Genomic DNA, 21,920 nt, shown 5'->3' with positions numbered 1-21,920 from the left:
AGTCAGGGAATGCAATGGTTCTAGAGCCAACTCTAAAGAAAATTTCACACATGGGAAATACATCCTACTGGATATCCAGATTAAAAGCGTTCAGTAGGGACTGGTGCAGTGGCTCAGGCCTGTAATTCCAGCACTGTGGGAGACTGAGGCAGGCAGATCGCTTGAGCTCAGGAATTCGAGACCAGCCTGGGCAACATGGCAAAAACCCCATCTCTATTAAAAATACAAAAAATTAGCCAGGCATGGTGGTACATTCCTGTAATCCCAGGTACTCAGGAGGCGGAGGTGGGAGGATCACCTGAGGCCAGGAGGTAGAGGCTGCAGTGAGCTGTGACCATGCCACTGCACTCCAGCCTGGGCGACAGAGTGAGACCCTGTCTCAAAAAATAAAATAAGAAATAATAAAATAAAATTAGCTGGGCATGTCGGGAAGCTGAGGTGGAAGGATTGCTTGAGCCCAGGAATTCGAGGTCATAGTGAGCTCTATCACGCCACTGCACTCCAGCCTGGATGACAGAGCAAGACCCCAGCTCTTTAAAAGAAAAGCGTTGAGTAAATACTTGTTGATTAATTCCATTTCTGGAAATAATCGGATTTATGAAGGAGGCCCTGCCCACCTCTTTGATATGGACTTGTACTAATGAACTACAATTCCCAGCATGCGTCAGAATTAGGGCCGTAGAGTTTTTTAAAATATGGACTACAACTCCCGGCATGCCGCACCCGGATTCGAGGACCACACGCCTCAGCCAGCCCCGGCAAGGGCCTATCAGGGGTGGGTCGGGGCATCCGAGCGGGTTTGACGGAAGGAGCGGCGGCGACGGAGGAGGAGGAGGAGGAGGATGGAGGCGGTGGTGTTCGTCTTCTCTCTCCTCGATTGTTGCGCGCTCATCTTCCTCTCGGTCTACTTCGTATCCTTGCCTGAGGCAGGCGGACGCCTTGCCGGGGGACACGGCTGAGGGTGGGCCAGTTGGGCACCCGGGCAGGTGTGTGGGACTAGGGAGGCGCCCGGCGGCGGGCATGGGCTCCCTGGGAGCTGGCCTGGCCGGGGCGGTGGCGCGGGCCCCGGAGCGGGTAGGAGAGGCTGGTTGCCCTACCCGACGGGCCCTGCTGCCCTGCACGCACTTGCCCTGCCTGGGCTGCTGGCCGCCCCTCACTCGGGTCCGAGTGGGCCTCTCCGGGCGCGCCCCGTCTCGGCCTGCCCGCCTGCTCTCCGCTCGTCCCCGCGGCGCCCGGACCAGCCCTGCCTGAGCCACGGCCGCCCTCGGGAGAGAAGCGTCGCCGTTTTTCTGGGAGAGGCCCTGCGCCGTGCTCTTCGTCGGATATTGGGGGTCCCAAGGGCGGTCGCTTGCGACAGTCGGGTGCCGGGATAAGTGCGGGCCATTTGCCTCCTCCTGTTCCCCACGCAACACCCCCGGCACCCGCCCCTTTGTTCTGGCGGGTGTTAGTACTTGCAGGGACCTTTCACATCCAGGAGTTGACTCATTCGCCAAAGGAGCGAAGTTGCTTCCTTCACTGTGCCGTTTTGTAGTGAGTGTTGGAAAGGAGTTGTTTTAACAACTATCTACAAAGTGATTATTTTGGTTGTCCCCGGTGGTTGCAGATCTGTAAATTCAATAACTACACCTGCTGTAGCTCCCAATCGTTTCTCAGCTTTTAAATTTTTCTGTCGATCCATGTTAAAACTGAAGTTGCAGTATTCAAACTGTTTTCCAGAGCAATAAATGGTGGTTGAATTTAGCACTGCAGTAGCCATGTCGGCTACAACTCTTCCCAGCTCTTGACAAAGCATCTAGGCTTAGTTGTTGCCCAATGTTGTATTGCACCATCCAGGTTTAAGTAATTAAATATAAGAAAAAACGTATGAGGAACTCCGCATTTCAGCTTCCTTTCTTGGAAATCACATGTACCTGTTTCTGATCGGATTAAACCATTTGTTTGCTAGAGCATGCGGGCTTTAGGATAGTCGTACAGAGTGTATGTTCAGTGCAGCTTCATTTTTCATTGTAGACTGGCATCCTGTTGTAGTGGAAAGGGACAAAATTTGGAATCAGGTTTCCTGCTCAGCTAGCTCTTTGCTATGCACATTATTTCCCTAAGCCTCAGTTTTCTGATCTTTAAAATAGGAAATGTTTATTTCCTAGATATGCACAATGAGAATGGTGCTGAGCACCCTAGCACAGTGCCTGCCCCATAGCTAGTGTTCAGTAAATATTGCTCTGCCTTCGTGTCCCCACCCTCCCCAATTGAGCAGCAGTTTTTACTTTGATGATATCTAACGACAAGATTTCTGAGTTTTAGTAGGTTTGGGGAGCTGATTGAAAGGGCAGCATCACTTGCCTAAGTTTTGATGACCTCTATGCCCCTCTTGTGATATAAGGAACTAGAGCAAGCTTGTCCAACCCACGGCCCACGGGCTGCATGTGGTCCAGGACAGCTTTGAATGTGGCCCAACACAAATTTGTAAACTTTCTTAAAACATTATGATTCTTTTTTGGTGATTTTTTTTTAAAGCTCATCAGCTATCATTAGTTTTAGTATATTTTATGTGTGGCCCAAGGCAATTCTTCTTCCAATGTGGCCCAGGGAAGCCAAAAGATTGGACACCGCTGAACTAGAGCTTACGCTCAGAAATGTAGCTGGGTTTTTTCTTTTTGCAGTTTGGAAAACCAGGCTTGATAATTTTAAATAGCCCTGGTTTACACCAATTTATGCATTTAGAGAAATGGTAGGTGGAATGTTTGACTTAGACATTACATTAAAATACATTCGGGGGTGTTTTGATGAAATTCAGCATATTCTGTATTTTAGAATAGTTGCACTAACTTAGGGATAGGAGGTGGAAAATGGTCACGGTAGACTTCATATAGGATATAAGAGTTTTCTTGGACTTTGAACTGTGGACAAAATCTACAGGAAGGGGAAGAGGTGAATATTCCAAATCAGACACTGGCAAGAGCGAAGGTGCAGAGACAGGTATGTTCGTGGATTTCTGGGCTATGGTTAACGAATAGACCATCTGGAGCACATGGTTGATTTTGGCGTCAGTAGAAGGCTAAGTTGGAAAGGCAGGATTACATCAGATTTTGGAGGGCTTGAATGTTAAGGGTGGGAGGGAAGTCTTTCACTTTTATCCTGCAGGCAATAGAGAGCCATTGAAAATTTTTATTTTCGGTAGTTTATTAGGAAGATGAATCTGCCGAGTGGGTTGGAAACAAGAAGGATTGGAAGATAAACCAACTGGATAGGGTTGTCTGGATTTCAAATAGAGTGCTGGTTGTGGGCAGGTGAAAGGAGGGAATATGTGAGTAGTATTTAGAAGAAATGATTGCTAGGACCTACAAGTGAGTGATTATGATATATGAAACAGAAGGCAGAGATAGCTTTCCATATTTTGATCCTGGGCAAATGATACTTGTGTCAGTAACAGAAATAAAACAAATTGGAGGAAGATCAATCTGTGGAGAAAGTGATGAGTTTGACTTTATTTTATTTTCATGTTTATTTTTGAGACAGAGTCTCACTGTGTCACCCAGGCTGGAGTGCAGTGGCGCAATCTTGGCTTACTGCTGCCTCCACCTCCTGGGTTCAAGCGATTCTCCTGCCTCAGCCTCTCAAGTAACTGAGACTACAAGTGCCTACCAAATCTGCTGCTCAGACTGGAGCGCACTGGTGTGATTATAGCTCAGTGTAACGTGAATCCTGGGCTCTAGGCATTTTGCTGCCTCACCTTAGCACTACTGCTACTAATAGCTAGCATTACAGGTGCTCATGCCCGGCTAATGAAAAAAAAAGAAAAAATTTGTAGAGATGGGAGTGAGGTGAGTGAATCACTTGAAGCCAGGAGTTCGAGACCAGCCTGGCTAACATAGTGAAACCCCGTCTCTACTAAAAATACAAAAAATTAGCTGGGTGTGGTGGTGGCGCGCACCTATAGTTCCAGCTACTTGGAAGGCTGAGGCACAAGAATTGCTTGAACCCAGGAGGCAGGGGTAGCAGTGCGTTGGAATTGCGCCACTGCACTACAGCCTGGGTGACAGAGATGGAGGCTTGCTATGTTGCCTATGCTGATCTTGAACTCCTGCTTCAGGCGATCCTCCTGCCTCAGCTTCCCAAAGTGCTGGGATATTTCCCATTTTTTTTTTTTAATAGCCATTGTTTTACATTTGAAGAACTCAAACTAAATGTTCTGGTTGGGTCAGATTAGATTTGAGCAAAATAGGATTATTTGGTAAAATAATTTGTTGAAGGAACATGAATGGGAAAATTGAGTTGTCTAATGAGCAAACTTTAGGAAACAACTCATTTTTTTCAAGTCAAATCTAATTCTGCCTTGTAACTGGGATAGCTTTCTGAAACTTAAATACTTAGTTATTATAAAAGAAATATAATAATTCCTTATCTTGATCATCAGATAATTACATTGTCTGATTTAGAATGTGATTACATTAATGCTAGATCATGTTGCTCAAAATTAAACAAGGTAAGACATTTCTTTGCTCATTCTCTGGCATTGAAGCCAGGTCATTTTCCATACTTAAGATTATTAGAGATAACAGATGTATTTTTGATTTTAGAGTACATGTTGTCTCTTATTCTTTGGAAATTTGATGGAACTGCTGTGTTTTACAATATTTTAGATCATGAAATTATGCTAGAAGATCTGACTTGAAATTTTGTTTCTTTACATGTTGCTTGTCTCTTGTTTACAGTGGATAGCATCTTTACTCAGAGTAGGGAAATGTTCATTATGAGGGTAATTGTTTTTGTCTTCTGCGTCGGAACTCCCTCCTCCCACTCACGGAAAAAAGCTCAAGTCTGTCTTTGGTTGAATGAAAGAAGACCTTTCTTGTGTAGTTTACCGAGAAAATAATTTTTTTTTTAATGTATGACTCTTTATTTATTTATTTATTTATTGAGCGAGAAGGTTTCTTGCAGTGGTGATCAGGCTATTCTTGAATTCCTAGGCTCAAGTGATCTGCCTCGGACTTCTGAGTAGCTGGGACTACAGGCGCATGCCACCATGCCTGGCTAATTTTTTTTTTTTTTTTTTTTTGAGATGGAGTCTCACTCTGTCACCCAGGCCGGAGTACAGTGGTGTGATCTGGACTCACTGCAGCCTCTGCCTCCCAGGTTCAAGCGTTTCTCCTGCCTCAGCCTCCCAAGTAGCTGGGATTACAGGCACTGCCACCACACCTGGCTAATTTCTTTTGTATTTTTCATAGAGATGGGGTTTCACCATGTTGGCCAGGCTGGTTTCAAACTCCTGACCTCAAGTGATTCGCCTGCCTCAGCCTCCCAAAGTGTTAGGATTATAGGCGTGAGCCACCGTGCCCAGCCACCTGGCTAATTTTTAAATTTTTTTGTAGACTGGGTCTTGCTATGTGATCTAGACTGGCTTTGAACTCCTGGCCTTAAGCAATCCTGCTGTCTTGGCAAAGTGCTGGGATTACAGGTGTCAGCCACCATGCCTGGCCTAAGCTCCATATTTTAAATTTTTTCATAAATTTTGTTTGATTGTTTGAGGCAGAGTCTCACTCTGTTGCCCAGGCTGGAGTGCAGTGATGCGATCATGGCTCACTGCAGCCTTGACCTCCTAGGCTCAAGCGATCCTTCCACCTCAGCCTCCCATGTAGGTGGGACTACAGGTGTGTGCCACCATACCTGGCTGATTTTTAAAATTTTTTTGTAGAGACAGGGTTTCACTATGTTGCCCAGGCTGGTCTGAAATTCCTAGGCTCAAGCGATCTGCCCTCTTTGGCCTCCCAAAGTGTTAGGATTACAGTTGTGAGCCACTGCGCCCAGCCTCATGTAGCTTCTTGAGATAAGGTAACTGCCAATTAAATTTTGAGGCCTTCCATGTTTGAAAATGTCTCATCTTTACACTTGATTCATAGTTGTCAGAGTACAGGGTTCTAGGCTGGAAAAGATTTTTCTTTCAGAATTTTAAAGACACCCCTTGGTGGTCTTCTGACTTCCAGTGGTTCAAGTTGGGAAGTACCATGCCGTTTTTTTTTTTTTTTTTGAGACGGAGTCTCACTCTGTTGCCCAAGCTGGAGTGCAGTGGTGCGATCTTGGCTCACTGCAAGCTCTGCCTCCCGGGTTCACGCTATTCTCCTGCCTCAGCCTCCCAAGTAGCTGGGACTACAGGCGCCCACCACCACGCCCGGCTAATTTTCTTGTATTTTTTAGTGGAGACGGGGTTTCACCGTGTTAGCCAGGATGGTCTCAATCTCCTGACCTCATGATCTGCCCGCCTCAGCCTCCCAAAGAATTTCTCATCTATTCTATATGATTCTCATTCTCATTCTCTCTCTCTCTCTCTCTTTCTCTCTTTTCCTGTCCTCTATGGGAAAGTTTTAGAATCTTTATCCTTGGTGTTTTGAAATTTTACAGTGCTGTATCGCTGTGTACTTTTTTTTTTTTTTTTGAGACGGAGTCTTGCTCTGTGGCCCAGACTAGATTGCAGTGGTGTGATCTCAGCTCACTGCAAGCTCTACCTCCCCGGTTCACGCCATTCTCCCGCTTCAGCCTCCCGAGTAGCTGGGACTACAGGCGCCTGCCACCATGCCTGGCTAATTTTGTTTTTGTATTTTTAATAGAGACAGGGTTTCACCATGTTAGCCAGGATGGTCTTGGTCTCCTGACCTCGTAATCTGCCCAAAGTGCTGGGATTACAGGCGTGAGCCACTGTGCCTGGCCTGTGTACTTTTTAAAAGGCCTTTCTTGTTTGTTTTGGACATCTGATAGGCTCTTTCAATATGGGAAATTTTCTTGTATTCTTTCTTTGATGTTTCTTCCCCATCTTTTTTTCCCTCCTTCTCTTCCTACAACATCCACTAACTAGACAATTGATCTGCTGGATTGATCTGCCAATTTTTCCTTTTTCTTAGTTTTATCTCTGATTTTTTTTCTGCTGTTTTTATTATTTCCCTTGCTTTTTCTTCTGAATTTTCTTTTTTTCTTTTTTCTTTCTTTTTGAGATGGAGTTTTGCACTTGTTGTCTAGGCTGGAGTGCAGTGGTGCTATCTCGGCTCACTGACACCTCCAGCTCCTGGGTTTAAACAATTCTTGTGCCTCAGCCTCCCGAGTAGCTGGGATTACAGGGGTGTGCCACCATGCTGGCTAATTTTTGTATTTTTAATAGAGATGAAGTCTCGCCACGTTGGCCAGGCTGGTCTCCGACTCCTGACCTCAGGTGATCCGCTCTCCTCGGCCTCCCAAAGTGCTGGGATTACAGGCATGAGCCACTGCACCCAGCCTTCTTTTGAATTTTCTAACAAATGTAGCATTTATGCTAAAATGATGATTTTTAAGAGGTTTTTATTCTCTTGGTTCATGTTTGACTCCTAGTTCTCTGAGAATACTGATTATAGTATTTTTCTATTTTTTATTAAAGATAGGGTCTTTTTCTCTCATCCAGGCCGAAGTACAGTGGCACAATCATATTTCATTGCAGCCTTGAATTTCTAGGCTCAAGCAATCCTCCCGCCTTAGTGTCCCAAGTAGCTGGGACTGCAGATGTGCACCACCATGCCTGGCTGATTATAGTATTTTTGAAATTTTCTTCTGCTTCCAATATTATATCTGTTTCCATCCAGTTCTTTTCCTTTCTTTTTTTCCCCCCATCTGTCTTTGATTTTGGAGGTTTTCTTCAAATTTCTGATATATGACTGCCTATTCATATTTAAGGGTAAAGCACTAAAATACTCATTGAAAGCTCTTTGGATGGTCTAGATTTGTTGACTGGTAGACTTCCCTGTAGGGTAATTGTTATCTACCTGGACTTTTGTTGGGGTACCTGAAATGGCGGTGTTTTGGTAGGTGTTTTTTCGAGTCATTTACTTTAGAGAAAAATCCTCCAAGTTCCTTCATGGAGGATATGAGTCTAGTGCCAGTGTGCTGAGAACAAATTCGGGGAAGGGCATATCATTAAGGAGGGAAGAGACAAAAAACAGAGGACTTGGTTGAAAGTCAGTAAACCAAGCATAATAAGGTGAAGTCTTGTTTCCTGAAACATATTTCAGGCCAGTTGCAGTGGCTGACACCTGTCCCCAGTACTTTGGGAGGCCGAGGAGGGAGAATCACTTGAGCCCAGGGGTTCGAGACCAGCTCTGGTAACATAGGGAGACTTCCTCTCTACAAAAATAAAACAAAAGGAAAAAAAAAAAGAAACATGTTTCAGGTCTGTGTCTGTGTAATACAAAGATGATTGCAGCCTACAGTAAGAAATCCAGAGACTGAAGGCTATAGCTTTAGGGATCTGATATGGATCGGAGAGTATTAGTATAACATCAGCTGACATTTTATTGAGTGCCTACTTTGCATGTGGCTTACATGTTATTTCATCTAATTCTCTACAACAACTTCGTGAGGTAGGTATTGTGTGTATTTTACAGATGAAAACATTGTGGCTTAGAGAGGGTAACTTTTCCCAAGATTGCACAGCTAATAAATAGGACATAGCATGAGTTCCATTCCAGGTTTGTTTGACTTTGTAGCTCATACTTGTAAGAATTATGCAATCAACTAGAACTTTCCAATATGTAATAGCATTTTAAAAAGTATAGCCGGCAGGGCGCGGTGGCTCACGCCTGTAATCCCAGCACTTTGGGAGGCTGAGGCGGGTGGATCACAAGGTTGAGAGATTGAGACCATCCTGGCCAACATGGTGAAACCCCGTCTCTACTAAAAAATACAAAAATTAGCTGGCATGGTGGCGGGCGCCTGTAGTCCCAGCTACTCGGGAGGTTGAGGCAGGAGAATTGGTTGAACCCGGGAGGCGGAGGTTTCAGTGAGCCAAGATCATGCCACTGCACTCCAGCCTGGCGACAGAGCGAAAAAAAAAAAAAGTATAACCAAGTTGATTGCAAATTAGGTTTATGGCCCAGAAAAATCTCTACTTCTTTATTTACCAAAAAATTATCCAAAATCTAAATGCAAGAGGTCTGAGGTCATTGTGCCTGGGCTTACACTATATTGCTGTGCCATTATTTAGCTGTGTAACCTTAGGCAATTTACCTAACCACTCTGAGTTTTGTTTTCCTCATTTCTGAAAGTGAGGCATGCCAGTTTCTTTCATTAAATATTAACTTCCACTAAAAGAAGTTAACTTTAATTAAAAATCTGTACTCATAGGAAGGGAAAGCTGTTGGTGAATTGAGAACCCTGCCACAAAAGCTGTTGATGCATGAGAACTAGAACATTACACAGTCAACAAAGAGCATAGGGAAGGGCATGGAGCTCTGTAAAGCCGATAGGCCAGGATTCTGGCATTCTGCTTCATTATCATATTTGGTCAACTTTGAGCTATTATTGTAAGCTTTTACATTCTTATTATTTTTTCTTTTTCTCTGAGTATGAAATGGTTTCCTCGGGATTCTGGAGATTGGAAAATGTTTAACGTTGCTATTCTGACTTGAAAGGCAACATGTGTGTGGATATCAGACATCCCAAATTAGAGCTAGGGGCTTTGGCATAGATACTAGAATAGGAACTAAACAATACTCTTTTTTTCTCTAGTTCTCATTCAAATCTGCTTAATGAATGAACCTAAGCCTTTGCTTAGGATAAAAAGTAATTGAAATTTAAGTGCTTTATTTTTAAGCTGTGCCCTGATATATTTGCATGGGATACAAAGTTATAGCAGTATGCAAATCTGGGACATGGGAGTCTAAAAATAATCTTGAAACAGTAGCTTGTAAATTCTCTGTACGTTCATTGATTTAGTTTCAAATAACATGTACAGTCAGGAAGGACATAGCAGTGAGATGTAATACTGTGTTCTTCCATTGCAGTGGGTAATTCCAGAATTGATTGGCCATACCATTGTCACTGTATTACTGCTCATTTCATTGCACTGGTTCATCTTCCTTCTCAACTTACCTGTTGCCACTTGGAATATATATCGGTGAGTATAGTTTGTTTACTTTGGTGTCAAGGTAGTTAAAAAAAATTTTTAAAAGATGTGTTTTTTTCAAGACAGGATCTTACTCTGTTACCCAGGCTGGAGTGCAGTGGTGTGATCTCAGCTCACTGCAATTTCTGCCTCCTCAGTTTAAGCGATTCTCCCACTTCAGCCTCCCAAGTAGCTGGGACTACAGGCGTGCACCACCACGCCTGGCTAATTTTTGTATTTTTACTAGAGACAGGGTTTCACCATGTTGGCCCGGCTGGTCTTGAACTCCTGACCTCAGGTGATCTGCTGGTCTCGGCCTCCCAAAGGGCTGGGATTATTTATAGGTGTGAGCCAAAAAAGGTGTTTAAGAGCTTTTTTTCTTTTTTTTTGGAGATGGAGTCTCACTCTGTCGCCCAGGCTGGAGTACAGTGGCTTGATCTCAGCTCACTGCAACCTCCACCTCCTGGGTTCAAGCCATTCTCCTGTCTCAGCCTCCTGAGTAGCTAGGATTCAGGTGCCTGCCACAGTGCCTGGCTAATTTTTGTATTTTTAGTAGACAGGGTTTCACCATGTTGGTCAGGCTGGTCTCAAACTCCTGACCTCAAGTGATCCGCCCACCTTAGCCTCTCAAAGTGCTGGGATTACAGGTGTGAGCCACAGCGCCGGGCTGGAAGTACATTTAAAAGCTGCAAATTAGGGCTGGGTACAGTGGCTCACGCCTGTAATCCCAGCACTTTGGGAGGCTGAGGTGGGTGGATCATGAGGTCAGGAGATCGAGACCATCCTGGCTAACACGGTGAAACCCCATCTCTACTAAAAATACAAAAAAAAATTAGCCGGGCATGGTGGCGTGCACCTGTAGTCCCAGCTACTTGGGAGGCTGAGGCGGGAGAATGGCGTGAAGCCGGGAGGCGGAGCTTGAAGTGAGCTGAGGTCACGCCACTGCAACCAGCCTGGGCGACAGAGCGAGACTCCGTCTCAAGAAAAAAAAAAAAAAAAGCTGCAAATTAGGTAACTAATCAAAATTTTTTATTTAATAAATTTAGGAAGTTTGTTCAAAATGAGCTCGATGGAAACCCTGACGTATATAATTTTATAGTTGGGTTATTAGACATAGCATACTTTCTTGTGAAGACCGCTGGGATAATCTTGACAAGCCTGTAATTGTTATATTAGTGGGTTGCTGCTCTACTACATTTTTAGGTTTTATTTCATTTTTATTTATGTCTAGTTTTTTGGGACAGGACCATTCATTGGCTGTTTTTTAAGTATGATGTTGTAAAGTGCAGTTAGAATAAAAAGAACAGAAAAAAATAAAGTAGGGTTTGGAGGAAGATGGGATGCACATGAAAAGATAATGGCAGCAGTAGAGATGAGGGAAGGAGTGGATATGGGGGAATGATTTTATAAGGGTCATGAAACTAGAATCTGAGTGAGGGAAAAGCTTTAAAATATCTGTGTCTCTTTTCTAGAGGGTGGGTACCCTGGGGTAGAATTTTTTGTTTTCTTTTTCATTTTTTAATATACTGAACATGGGTTCTGAATTTTTTTTTTTTTTTTAAGAGATGAAGTCTTGCTGTGTTGCTCAGGCTGGAATGCAATGGCTATTCACAGGCGTGATATAGTGCACTACAGCCTTGAACTCCTGGGCTGAAGCGATCTTCCCACCTCAGCCTCCTGGGCAGTTGGGACTGCAGGTGCACACCACCGCACCTGGCCTCTTTCAAGCTTAGTAGTTCTCTCCCATGATCAGTTCCATAGACCAACGCCCTAAAGTGAGCTCTGAGCTGGGAACACAGATTACTTGCACTTCTGCTGCGGGCTAGTCCCAGACAGACTTTTAGCACAGCTAAGTCTACCTGTAGTTTCACTTAAGTGAAACACAACTTTGGGAGTGAGAATGGGGACTCGAATCTTTGAGAATGAGGATCTTAATGTTATACCAGACCATACTGTCAGTCATCTCTACTAGAAATGAAAACCTGCTAGAAGAGCCAGCTTTGGCATGGCTTCTTTGTAGATAGTGGTAAAAGGTTCTATGAAGTCAAGTCCAAAGATGCTTTTTTTAGGCTGGGCGTGTTGGCCCATGCCTATAATCCCAGCACTTTAAGAGGCTGAGGTGGATGGATTACCTGAGGTCAGGAGTTCGAGACCAGCCCTGGCTAACGTGGAGAAACTGCATCTCTACTAAAAATACAAAAATTAGCTGGGCGTGGTGGCATGCGCTTGTAGTCCCAGCTACTTGGGAGGCTGAGGCAGGAGAATCACTTGAACCTGGAAGGCGGAGGTTGCAGTGAGCCGAGATTGCACCACTGCACTCCAGCCTGGGGAAACAGAGCGAGACCCAGCCTCAAAAAAACAAACAGAAACACCGGAGATTCTTTTTAAAATATAATTATAAAATAAAGACAAAGATCATGTATATTTATTGCCCTAGTAACTGCAGTGACAGGTTGGCTGTCTGCTGGTCACAAGTTTACCTTCTATTTAAAAAGGTTTAAAAAATCAACAGATAGATTATTTGCTATTTTCAGACCACTATACTTTATGCTGTTGGAGATGAAGTACAGTAGTCCACAGGACAAAGAGGCAAAATACCTAGGAGTGGAATCACTGAGTCATATAGTAACTCTATATTTTACCTTTTGAGGGACTGCCTGAGTGTTTTCAGAAGCAGCTGCACTTTTTTTTTTTTTTTCGAGATAGAGTCTCACTCTGTTGCCTAGGTTGGAGTGCAGTGGCATGATGTTTGCTTACTACAGCCTCGACCTCCTGGGCTCAAGCGATCCTCCCACCTCAGCCACCCAACGTGTTGGGATTACAGGTGTGAGCCAGTGTGCCCAGCCACAGCTGCACTATTTGACATTCCCATCAACTGTGTATTGGGGGTTCCATTTTCTCTACATCCTTGCCAACACTTTTTACTGTGTGTGTCTTTTTTTTTTTTGATATCAAAAAAATACCAAAAATTGTCTTTGATATTTTTTTCCTGCCCTAGTAGTATACAGCTGTGGAGTTCCACTGCCTGTTATAAGCATTAATATATGTGCCTCAGTGACCATCCCACTCATGGTCTTTGGGGAATCATACCACAGCTCTCAGCAACTTTTATCCAAATTGTGCTGATCTTTCTTGGCAATAAGTAATTTAGGTGTGATGCTCATTCTCCAGCATGCTGAATGGTCTATTATGGTAAAGTTGTATCAGTCTTCTAGTTATAACGCACTGGAAGTAAGAATTAATATGAAAGATTGGCTGTCAGACACTGGAAGCCTTATATAGTCCTGTTTTAAATTATTCCTGTGTGTTTTAGAGATGAGCGCAGTGGCTCACTCCTGTAATCCTAGCACTTTGGGAGGCCGAGGTGGGAGGATCACCTGAGGTCAGGAGTTCAGGACCATCTTGGCCAACACGGGGAGACCCCATCTCTACTAAAAATACAAAAATTAGCTGGGCGTGGTGGTGTTGGGCACCTGTAATCCCAGCTACTCGGCAGCCTGAGGCAGGAGAATTGCTTGAATCCAGGAGGAGGAGGTTGCGCTGAGCCGAGATCTTGCCACTACACTCCAGCCTGGGCAACAGAGCGAGATTACGTCTAAAAATAATAATAATAATAAACTAAAAAAGTATAATTGGATCGTTTGTAACACAAAGGATAAATGCTTGAGGTAATGGATACCCCGTTTACCCTGATGTGATTTTTTTTTTTTTTTTTGAGACGGAGTTTTGCTCTTGTTGCCCAGGCTGGAGTGTGATGCCGCAATCTTGGCTCATTGCAACCTCCGCCTCCCGGGTCCAAGCGATTCTCCTGCCTCAGACTCCTGAGTAGGTGGGATTACAGGCATGCGCCACCACGCCTGGCTAATTTTGTATTTTTAGTAGCAATGGGATTTCTCCATGTTGGTCAAGTTGGTCTTGAACTCAACCTCAGGCAATCCTCCCGCCTCGGCCTCCTGGAGTGCTGGGATTACAGGTGTGAGCCACTGTGCCCAGCCTTACCCTGATGGGATTAGTACACATTGCATGCCTGTATCAAAATCTCTCATGTAACCCATAAATATATATACCTACTATGTACCCACAAAAATTAAAAATAAAACAAAAATACAAAAAGGAAAAAAAAGACAGCTAAGTAAGTGGTGGTAGGAAGAAAGACTGGACAAGGGTTTGATGGACTGGCTATGAAAGATGAGGAAGAGAGAAGTCCCAGTTGGGTAAGAGGAAGTTTTTAAGGACTACCAAGAAAATGGTGACACTCTTATTAGATAACCTAGAAATTAGACAAGGATGAGATGTTATCTGGATATTCAAATGAAAATACCCTCTATTCAGCTATAGTCGGGCTACTGGGGTTTTAAGGGAGAATTTCAGATTTGTGGAACTCAGAGAGTCCTTTGCATTTCAAAGAAGTGATAATTGAGAAGCTGTGTGACAACTAAGGTTGTACTAGAAGAAGCTTAGACGTGAGAGCAGGAAGAATTCATGGACAGTGCTAGGTTAGGACATATATGTTACACAGATGACACAGTCTGGATGTTGAAGCCCAGACACTTAAATTCATTGATCCTCTCAAAGTAACCTAACTTCCTTAATTTCCCTGTTTCCATAATGAAGTTTCTAAGAACTTAATAAAATTGGTTTGGGTTTGAAGCCTTCTTTAACCTTTGTCTAATGGAAAAGGGCTGTAGATGTGACTGGTATGGTAGTTTTCTACAGATGAGTAAAAGGGTTTCAGTGCATAAAATATCCTTTTCTGGAATGTTACTGTATTTATTTTACAGGGCAGAAGATTAACAGTATTATAACTTTCAAAAGGAAACTAAGTGGCAGCCCATGACATTATCATACTACTCTGTCCATATGTGGTATGAATTTAAGGCTGCTATGATTGGCTCACTTTTTTTTTTTTTTTTTGAGATGGAGTTCTGCTCTGTCACCCAGGCTGGGGCTCAATGGCACGATCTTGGTTCACTGCAACCTCTGCCTTCCGGGTTCAGGTGATTATCCTGCCTCAGCTTCTCGAGTAGCTGGAATTCCAGTTGCCTGCCACCATGCCCAGCTAATTTTTGTATTTTTAGTAGAGACAGGGTTTCACCATGTTGGTCAAGCTGGTCTTGAACTCCTGACCTCAGGTGATCCACCTGCCTTGGCCTGCCAAAGTGCTGGGATTACCGGCATGAGCCACAGTACTGGGCCTAATTGGTTCACTTTTAAAAGTCGATTATTATTGGCTACTTATATTTGAATACTTATGCCTATGATTTGATTATCCTTCTAATGTGTGTATCCTTTAATTTATCAGATACATTATGGTGCCGAGTGGTAACATGGGAGTGTTTGATCCAACAGAAATACACAATCGAGGGCAGCTGAAGTCACACATGAAAGAAGCCATGATCAAGCTTGGTTTCCACTTGCTCTGCTTCTTCATGTATCTTTATAGGTGAGTTTAAAGTCCTGGTATTTTCCTAGATGCCATATTTGTTTTTGAAGGGTGAGATATTACTATACTATAGGATTTTGCATTGACATTGTGGAACTTTCAGGGATTATGTAAATTCCTTGTGGCTGTGTAGATTATTTATGTATGTCATTGAATCAGCTTTCTGTCTGAACTACAGTAGATCTACCCTGTTGCATCTTAGTTATGCCTTAGCTTTGAGGCTATCCACATGCTTAAAACAGGGCACGGTGACTTACGCCTGTAATCCCAGCACTTTGGGAGGCTGAGGAGGGCAGATCACCTGAGGTCGGGAGTTCGAGACCAGCCTGACCAACATGGAGAAACACCGACTCTACTAAAAATACAAAATTAGCTGGGCGTGGTGGCACATGCCTGTAATCCCAGCTACTTGGGAGGCTGAGGCAGGAGAATCACTTGAACCTGGGAAGCAGAGGTTGTGGTGAGCCAGGATCGCGCCATTGCACTCCAGCCTGGGCAACAAGAGTGAAACTCTGTCTCAAAAAAAAAAAACTGTCTTTCATATTTTTTTCCTTCCCTAGTAGTATACAGCTGTGGAGTTCCACTGCCTGTTATAAGCATTAATATATGTGCCTCAGCGACCATCCCACTCATGGTCTTTGGGGGATCACACCACTAGCAGCAGCTCTCAGCAACTTTTATCCAAATTGTGCTGATCTTTCTTGGCAATAAGTAATTTAGGTGTGATGCTCATTCTCCAGCATGCTAAATGTCTATTATGGTAAAGTTGTATCAGTCTTCTAGTTATAACACACTGGAAGTAAGAATTAATATGATAGATTGGCTGTCAGACATTGGAAGCCTTATATAGTCCTGTTTTAAATTATTCCTGTGTGTTTTAGAGGTGAACATGCCACCTTTTCCTTTATCCATCATAGATGCATAGAATAGAGCAAAGGAGAAAAAAAAAATTCCTGTGTATACGATTTGATTAAACCTTTGAAAAGCTAGAAGTCAGGCTTAACCTTTGTATCAAAGCTTTAATTAGATCATTTTTATTTTTTCCCCTAGGTAGAGTTTAATTTTTCACATAGGCATAAGGACTATTAGGAAAAACTTATGTTGAAGTAAACTTCCACCACTCAGAAAATTCTTGATTAGAAACTGTATAGAGATAGCAGGGGTTTTTTTTTGTTTGTTTTGTTTTGTTTTTCGAGACAGAGTCTCGCTGTGTCACCCAGGGTGGAGTACAGTGGCACAGTCTCGGCTCACTGCAACCTCCGCCTCCCAGGTTCAAGCGATTCTCCTGCCTCAGCCTTCCAAGTAGCTGGGACTACGGGTGCGTGCCACCACGCCTGGCTAATTTTTTTTTTTTTTTTTTTCTATTTTTAGTAGAGATGGGGTTTCAGGATGGTCTCAATCTCCTGACCTCATGATCCGCCCACCTCGGCCTCCCAAAGTGCTGGGATTACAGGCATGAGCCACCGTGCCCGGCCAAGATAGCAGTTTTTAAAAATTGCTATTTTTTTGAAGTAGTTTAGAAGTCAGAACCATTTTAGCCTCTTCCTGACAAAGCAGGCTTCCTAAAATCCCTTCACTGTGCTAAATCCACCCATTAGTGGATTAGATTAAAATTGGAGTTTAGATAGTTTTCTTTTCACCATTCATCTTATTTGCTTTTCTGTATCTTAAAAACTAGATCAGAAAAAGCACACTGGTATCAGTTTCTGATTCTCATACCCTACCTCATTACTAATATGCTTAGTTCTTAATCCAAGTATCAAAGATGATGAATAAGGAGCAAAAAAAGTTAATGATGAGAACATAATGATGCACCTATTCTTGTTTTTAATACTTTTGTATCTTTCCTGTCATATATGTTCCCTTATATTTGTTTCTGAAGAGACAAAAAACAAGCTGCAATTGGCTTAGCTAAGGTTATCCTTTCTTCATCCTCCCCACCCCTGCGGTTTCATGCTGTTGGAAAGTAAACTAGAGCAGGCATCTCCTGGGGGCGGTGCTGTAGGTACAGCCCACGTAGTCATGCTTTGCGGAGTAAATTTAGGCTTGGAGGTATCTTGCTTAGTAGACTCAAAGTCTTAGGATTTAAAAATGTACATGAGTTTCTGAACTCTTAGTCGTAGAATTTAAAGTGGTGGGGAGTGGCTGGGCTCGGTGGCTCATGCCTGTAATCCCAGTACTTTGGGAGGCTGAGGTGGGTGGATCACAAGGTCAGGAGTTCAAGACCAGCCTGGTCCAAATGGTGAAACCCCGTCTCTACTAAATATACAAAAATTAGCCAGGTGTGGTGGCGGGCGCCTGTAATCCCAGCTACTCGGGAGGCTGAGGCAGGAGAATCGCTTGAACCCGGGAGGTGGAGGTTGCGGTGAGCCAATATCATGCCACTGCACTGCCGCCTGGGTGACAGAGTAAGGCTCCGTCTCAAAAAAAAAGAAAAAATAAAGTGGTGGGGAGTTGGACTGGAGGAATTAAGATGTAATTTTGGGGCAGGTTTAAGATATTGTTCTTTATAACTAAATAAAAGATAGGCAACTCATGTAACTGGTTTGCCTGAGCAGCTGTGTACTTCACTGGCTGTACAGTTTTCTTTTCTCTCTTCCCTTCCTTTCCCTTCCCTATCAGCCTGTCATTTTCAGCCACATTGCTATTACGTTACCCTTTGGTGTTACATATAGTTCAGAGGGTCAGAAGATGTCCTTGTAGCACTTTTCTCTTGGTTTTTGGTTGCTGTTTTTAAACAGTGGTTTTGCTATTACTACCAAGTCATTAGCTTTTGATTGCAGAGATTTTATGCTACTTGTCTTTGTATCTAACATCTGCCACGCCTTGCCTAATACCTTGGACCTAGTTGACATTTCAGGACTTGTTGAATGGAGTTAAAGTTTTGAAAAAATGCTCATCTTCTTTAGAGAATGGGGGAATCTATGCTTTTGGTTTTTTGATTGGGTGCTAGCCTAGTGGAATGTGGGCTCTACCACTTACACTGTGGCCTGGGGCAAGTTTCGTTTCTTTTTTTTTTTTTCTTTTGAGATGGATTCTCACACTCTGTCCCCCAGGCTGGAGTGCAGTGGCATGATCTCAGCTCACTGCAGCCTCCGCCTCCCAGGTTCCAGGGATTCTCTTGCTTCAGCCTCCCATGTAGCTGGGATTATAGGCGCACGCCACCATGTCCGGCTAATTTTTGTATCTTTAGTAGAGTCAGGGTTTCACCATTGTTGGTCAGGTGATCCACCCACCTCGGCCTCCCAAAGTGCTGGGATTACAGGCGTGAGCCACCACACCCGGCCTGGGGCAAGTTTCTTAACCTGTCTGAGCCTCAGTTTCTGATCTGAAAAGGGGATATTAATGATATTAATAGTACCTACCTCATCACATTTTAATGTGGACTGAGATAATACATGTAAGACACTTGTTTATGCTGACCCATAGTAAACTCTCAAAAATCTTTAAAAAATATTAGCTGCTATCATTAATTTTTACTGTGCATTGAGTACATTTAGTATGGTTGAATTTGGACAATTATTTATACCATAAGTGATGTAAGGATATTTTTGTGTATTTTAGGCATTTCATTTCAGCAGAGCAAGGCTGATCCCAGTATTTCAAAGGAAAGGATGGTTTTATTATTGTTAACTGTGTCAATTTTAGTGGCGTAGCATTTATTGGGTGACTGCCGTGTGTCAGACATTGTGTACAACATTGCAAGTGACACAGAGGAGCAGCACAGAACCCCTACAGTAAAAACTTGGAACTTGGTAATTGCAGGCTCGGGTGCTAGTAGAACATGAAAGTGGTAATGCTTGGGCCCTGCTTTCATCTCAAGAGTTGCTCATAGTCCAGTGGTAGAGACAACATGTAAGCCACAGCAGCAGGAAGAAGAGCTGTGGAAGGAGGCTGTGCAACTGCCCTGGGCTGAGAGGCCAGCTTCCCCAACGAGGTGCCCTAGAGCCAATCACAAAACCTGAGTAAGAAGTTACTGCTTTGATGGAGTGGTGGGATGGGGAGAAGAGGTTCCAGGCATAGAACAGTATGTATCTGGCTAGAGAATTTAAAGGTTTTTTTTCTGGACATAGGTGTTTTTTGTTTTGTTGTTTTTTTTAAACTGAGCTAGGTTTTTTTTGTTTTGTTTTGTTTTTATTTTTTTAACTATAGCCTAACATAGGTTTTAAGTTGTACTCCCCCCAACTCCCCACCCCCAGTCACTCTTTTTTAGTGAAAAAGTTTGGACATGAAAGATCCTAATATATTCTTTCCTTTGGGTATGAATGATTGTCTTTTACTCAAATGATTGTTCCTTTGTGAACCTTAGGGACGCAAGTCTGGACAAACCAGGTTCTGTAGGAACATTCCTGAGAAAACATTAGTGACATTCATTTCTTCTTTCCACAGTATGATCTTAGCTTTGATAAATGACTGAAGCTGGAGAAGCCGTGGTTGAAGTCAGCCTACACTACAGTGCACAGTTGAGGAGCCAGAGACTTCTTAAATCATCCTTAGAACCGTGACCATAGCAGTATATATTTTCCTCTTGGAACAAAAAACTATTTTTGCTGTATTTTTACCATATAAAGTATTTAAAAAACATGAATTGAGTTTCTGTAGATTTCTAGTTCTCAACTTTAGCCTGAACGCCAACACTCGAAGGTGTTTTTCATCCTCTGTATGTTGAAGGTGGTTATTTGTATGTAGGAACAGGACTGTCATCCCAGCTTTGCATGCCAAAGAAATAAAGAACACACTTTAAAGGGCAAACTGAAGAGATGAGCGAGCAAAGGTGCCCTTCAGGTCTACTGAAAAGTTAGAGTACAAAACAACACTGTTGATCTGGACAAAAGAAGAAAAATTACCCTTTTTGCTTGTGTTGTGACAACTTCATTTAATATGGTTTAAAGATTTATGAGACTGTCAGCTAAAAGTCTTTTCACAAGAATGTCAACAGAGAATGGCATCTCAAAATATATATATTTCTTTGCACAATTTGTGAAACCTTATAAGCCATTTTCCCCAGGTACAATGTAGTTCCTGCTGATAGAAAGGAAATATTTTGTCAAGAGCTTTCATTTAAAAGCTACTACCTCCACAATCACCCCCAAACCCAGAAAATCCCCACTGGCTCTTGCCAGTCTGGTTTTCGTATTGCAGTTATTCCAATTGTATTTGATCTCCCTGATAACGTATATTCATGGGTTTGGGTAGAAGATGCTAATCAGATTAGAAGCAGGAATAGTTATTTGCTGTCTGTGAAATTGAGCCTTTTGGTGCGCCACGTGGTGCCAGATCAACACTTCTATCCCTCTGCACTGACCACGTTGTGAACTGGGAGACCAAATACAAGCCATTTCATGGACATAGCAATATACAACCAAACTCTGTTCCTTGGAGTTATATTGTAAACTCTTGCAGGTGGGAGAGCAGTTCACCTCCTTAGCTCTGTTTGCCAGCTCTTACAGGGTAAAATAAACCTGGCAATTTATCCTCAGTCCTAGTTTGTGGTTTAATGTTGCTATCTTAAGCACTGGCATTTGGGCAAAACATGACTGTGTTCTATGGGAGAATCCAAAGGCATTATTCACTCTAGTTGAGATAGAATTGGGTGGCTAAACAGGGTGTGTGGTACCCAAAAGATTAAATGTTACATGTCCTTTTAGTCCTGGACTAGGTCTAGCCTTGGCAGAAGCAAGGGAGCCACTAAGCCAAACTCCCTGTGCAGACAGACCATGTTTCAAGGCTGGAAGTAGTGCCCTGGCAACACACAAAAGGAACGATGAAATGGTAGGCAAAGTGAACTTGGCTCTGTTGGCCTCTTTGGGGTCACAGAAATTGCTCCTTGTGGTAATCTTATATTTCTGTCAGGCACAGGGCCAAGAAGCTGTGTAACAGACATTACTTTGCTTGCATCTCTTTTTCATACCTTTTCCCTCTGAGGCAGCTTTTGCTTAGAAAACAGTCCCTTCACTCTGCCTTTCCTCCTAACTTCCTGTGCCTCTTCATGTTCTGCTCAAGCTTTTTAAAGCAACGAAGCTGTTGGAGAACTTAAATCCTTGCAACTGAGAGATAAGCTACTTAAAGGTGGTAGAGATCTTTTTTTTTTTTTTTTTGAGATGGGGTCTTGCTGTGTCGCCCAGGCTGGAGTGCAGTGGTGTGATCTCAGCTCACTGCAACCTCTGCTTTCTGGGTTCAAGCGATTCTCCTGCCTCAGCCTCCCAAGTAGCTGGGATTACAGCTAGCTACTCCTGGCTAATTTTTGTATTTTTAGTAGAGATGGGGTTTCACCATGTTGGCCAGGCTGGTCTCAAACTCCTGACCTCAAACGATCTGCCTGCCTTGGTCTCCCAAAGTGCTGGGATTATAGGTGTGAGCCACTGCGCCTGGCCATATAGAGGACTTTTGACCAAAATGTTTCACCTTCTCATTCAGATATTCTTAGTAACCAAAATAGTGACTCATGCAGTTGAGAGAGCCTTTGGGCTGTCAGTTTACAGTACATCAGGCTTGCTGAGGCTAAGCAAATCAGAAAGGTGCCATGTTTATAACAAAGGTCGAAGCTCCTTACTTCTGAAACATTAGCTGTGGTTAAAA

General features: G+C 43.3%; 1 protein-coding gene across 3 annotated transcripts; it reads left to right on the top strand.

Annotated features, from left to right (window-relative positions):
- The first annotated feature begins 541 nt into the window (after positions 1-541).
- CNIH4 (cornichon family AMPA receptor auxiliary protein 4) lies at positions 542-19,929 on the top strand. 3 transcript variants are annotated; one of them, XM_001136032.5, is made up of 5 exons: positions 542-911; positions 4,415-4,483; positions 9,798-9,910; positions 15,201-15,341; positions 19,731-19,929. In XM_001136032.5, exons 1-5 carry the CDS (start codon positions 843-845, stop codon positions 19,756-19,758), a joined length of 420 nt encoding a protein of 139 aa, XP_001136032.2. In that variant the 5' UTR covers positions 542-842; the 3' UTR covers positions 19,759-19,929. The 3 variants fall into 3 exon arrangements, with proteins under 3 accessions (XP_001136032.2, XP_009439837.2, XP_009439838.2); XM_009441562.3 differs by lacking the exon at positions 15,201-15,341; XM_009441563.3 differs by lacking the exon at positions 19,731-19,929 and having other exon boundaries at positions 15,248-15,341.
- Positions 19,930-21,920: the final 1,991 nt, after the last annotated feature.

The sequence above is a fragment of the Pan troglodytes genome, chromosome 1, assembly GCF_028858775.2.
Source record: "Pan troglodytes isolate AG18354 chromosome 1, NHGRI_mPanTro3-v2.0_pri, whole genome shotgun sequence".
In the NCBI taxonomy this organism is placed as follows: domain Eukaryota; kingdom Metazoa; phylum Chordata; class Mammalia; order Primates; family Hominidae; genus Pan; species Pan troglodytes.
Note: the sequence above shows the minus strand (reverse complement) of the source record. Positions and strands in the feature narration are given on the sequence as shown.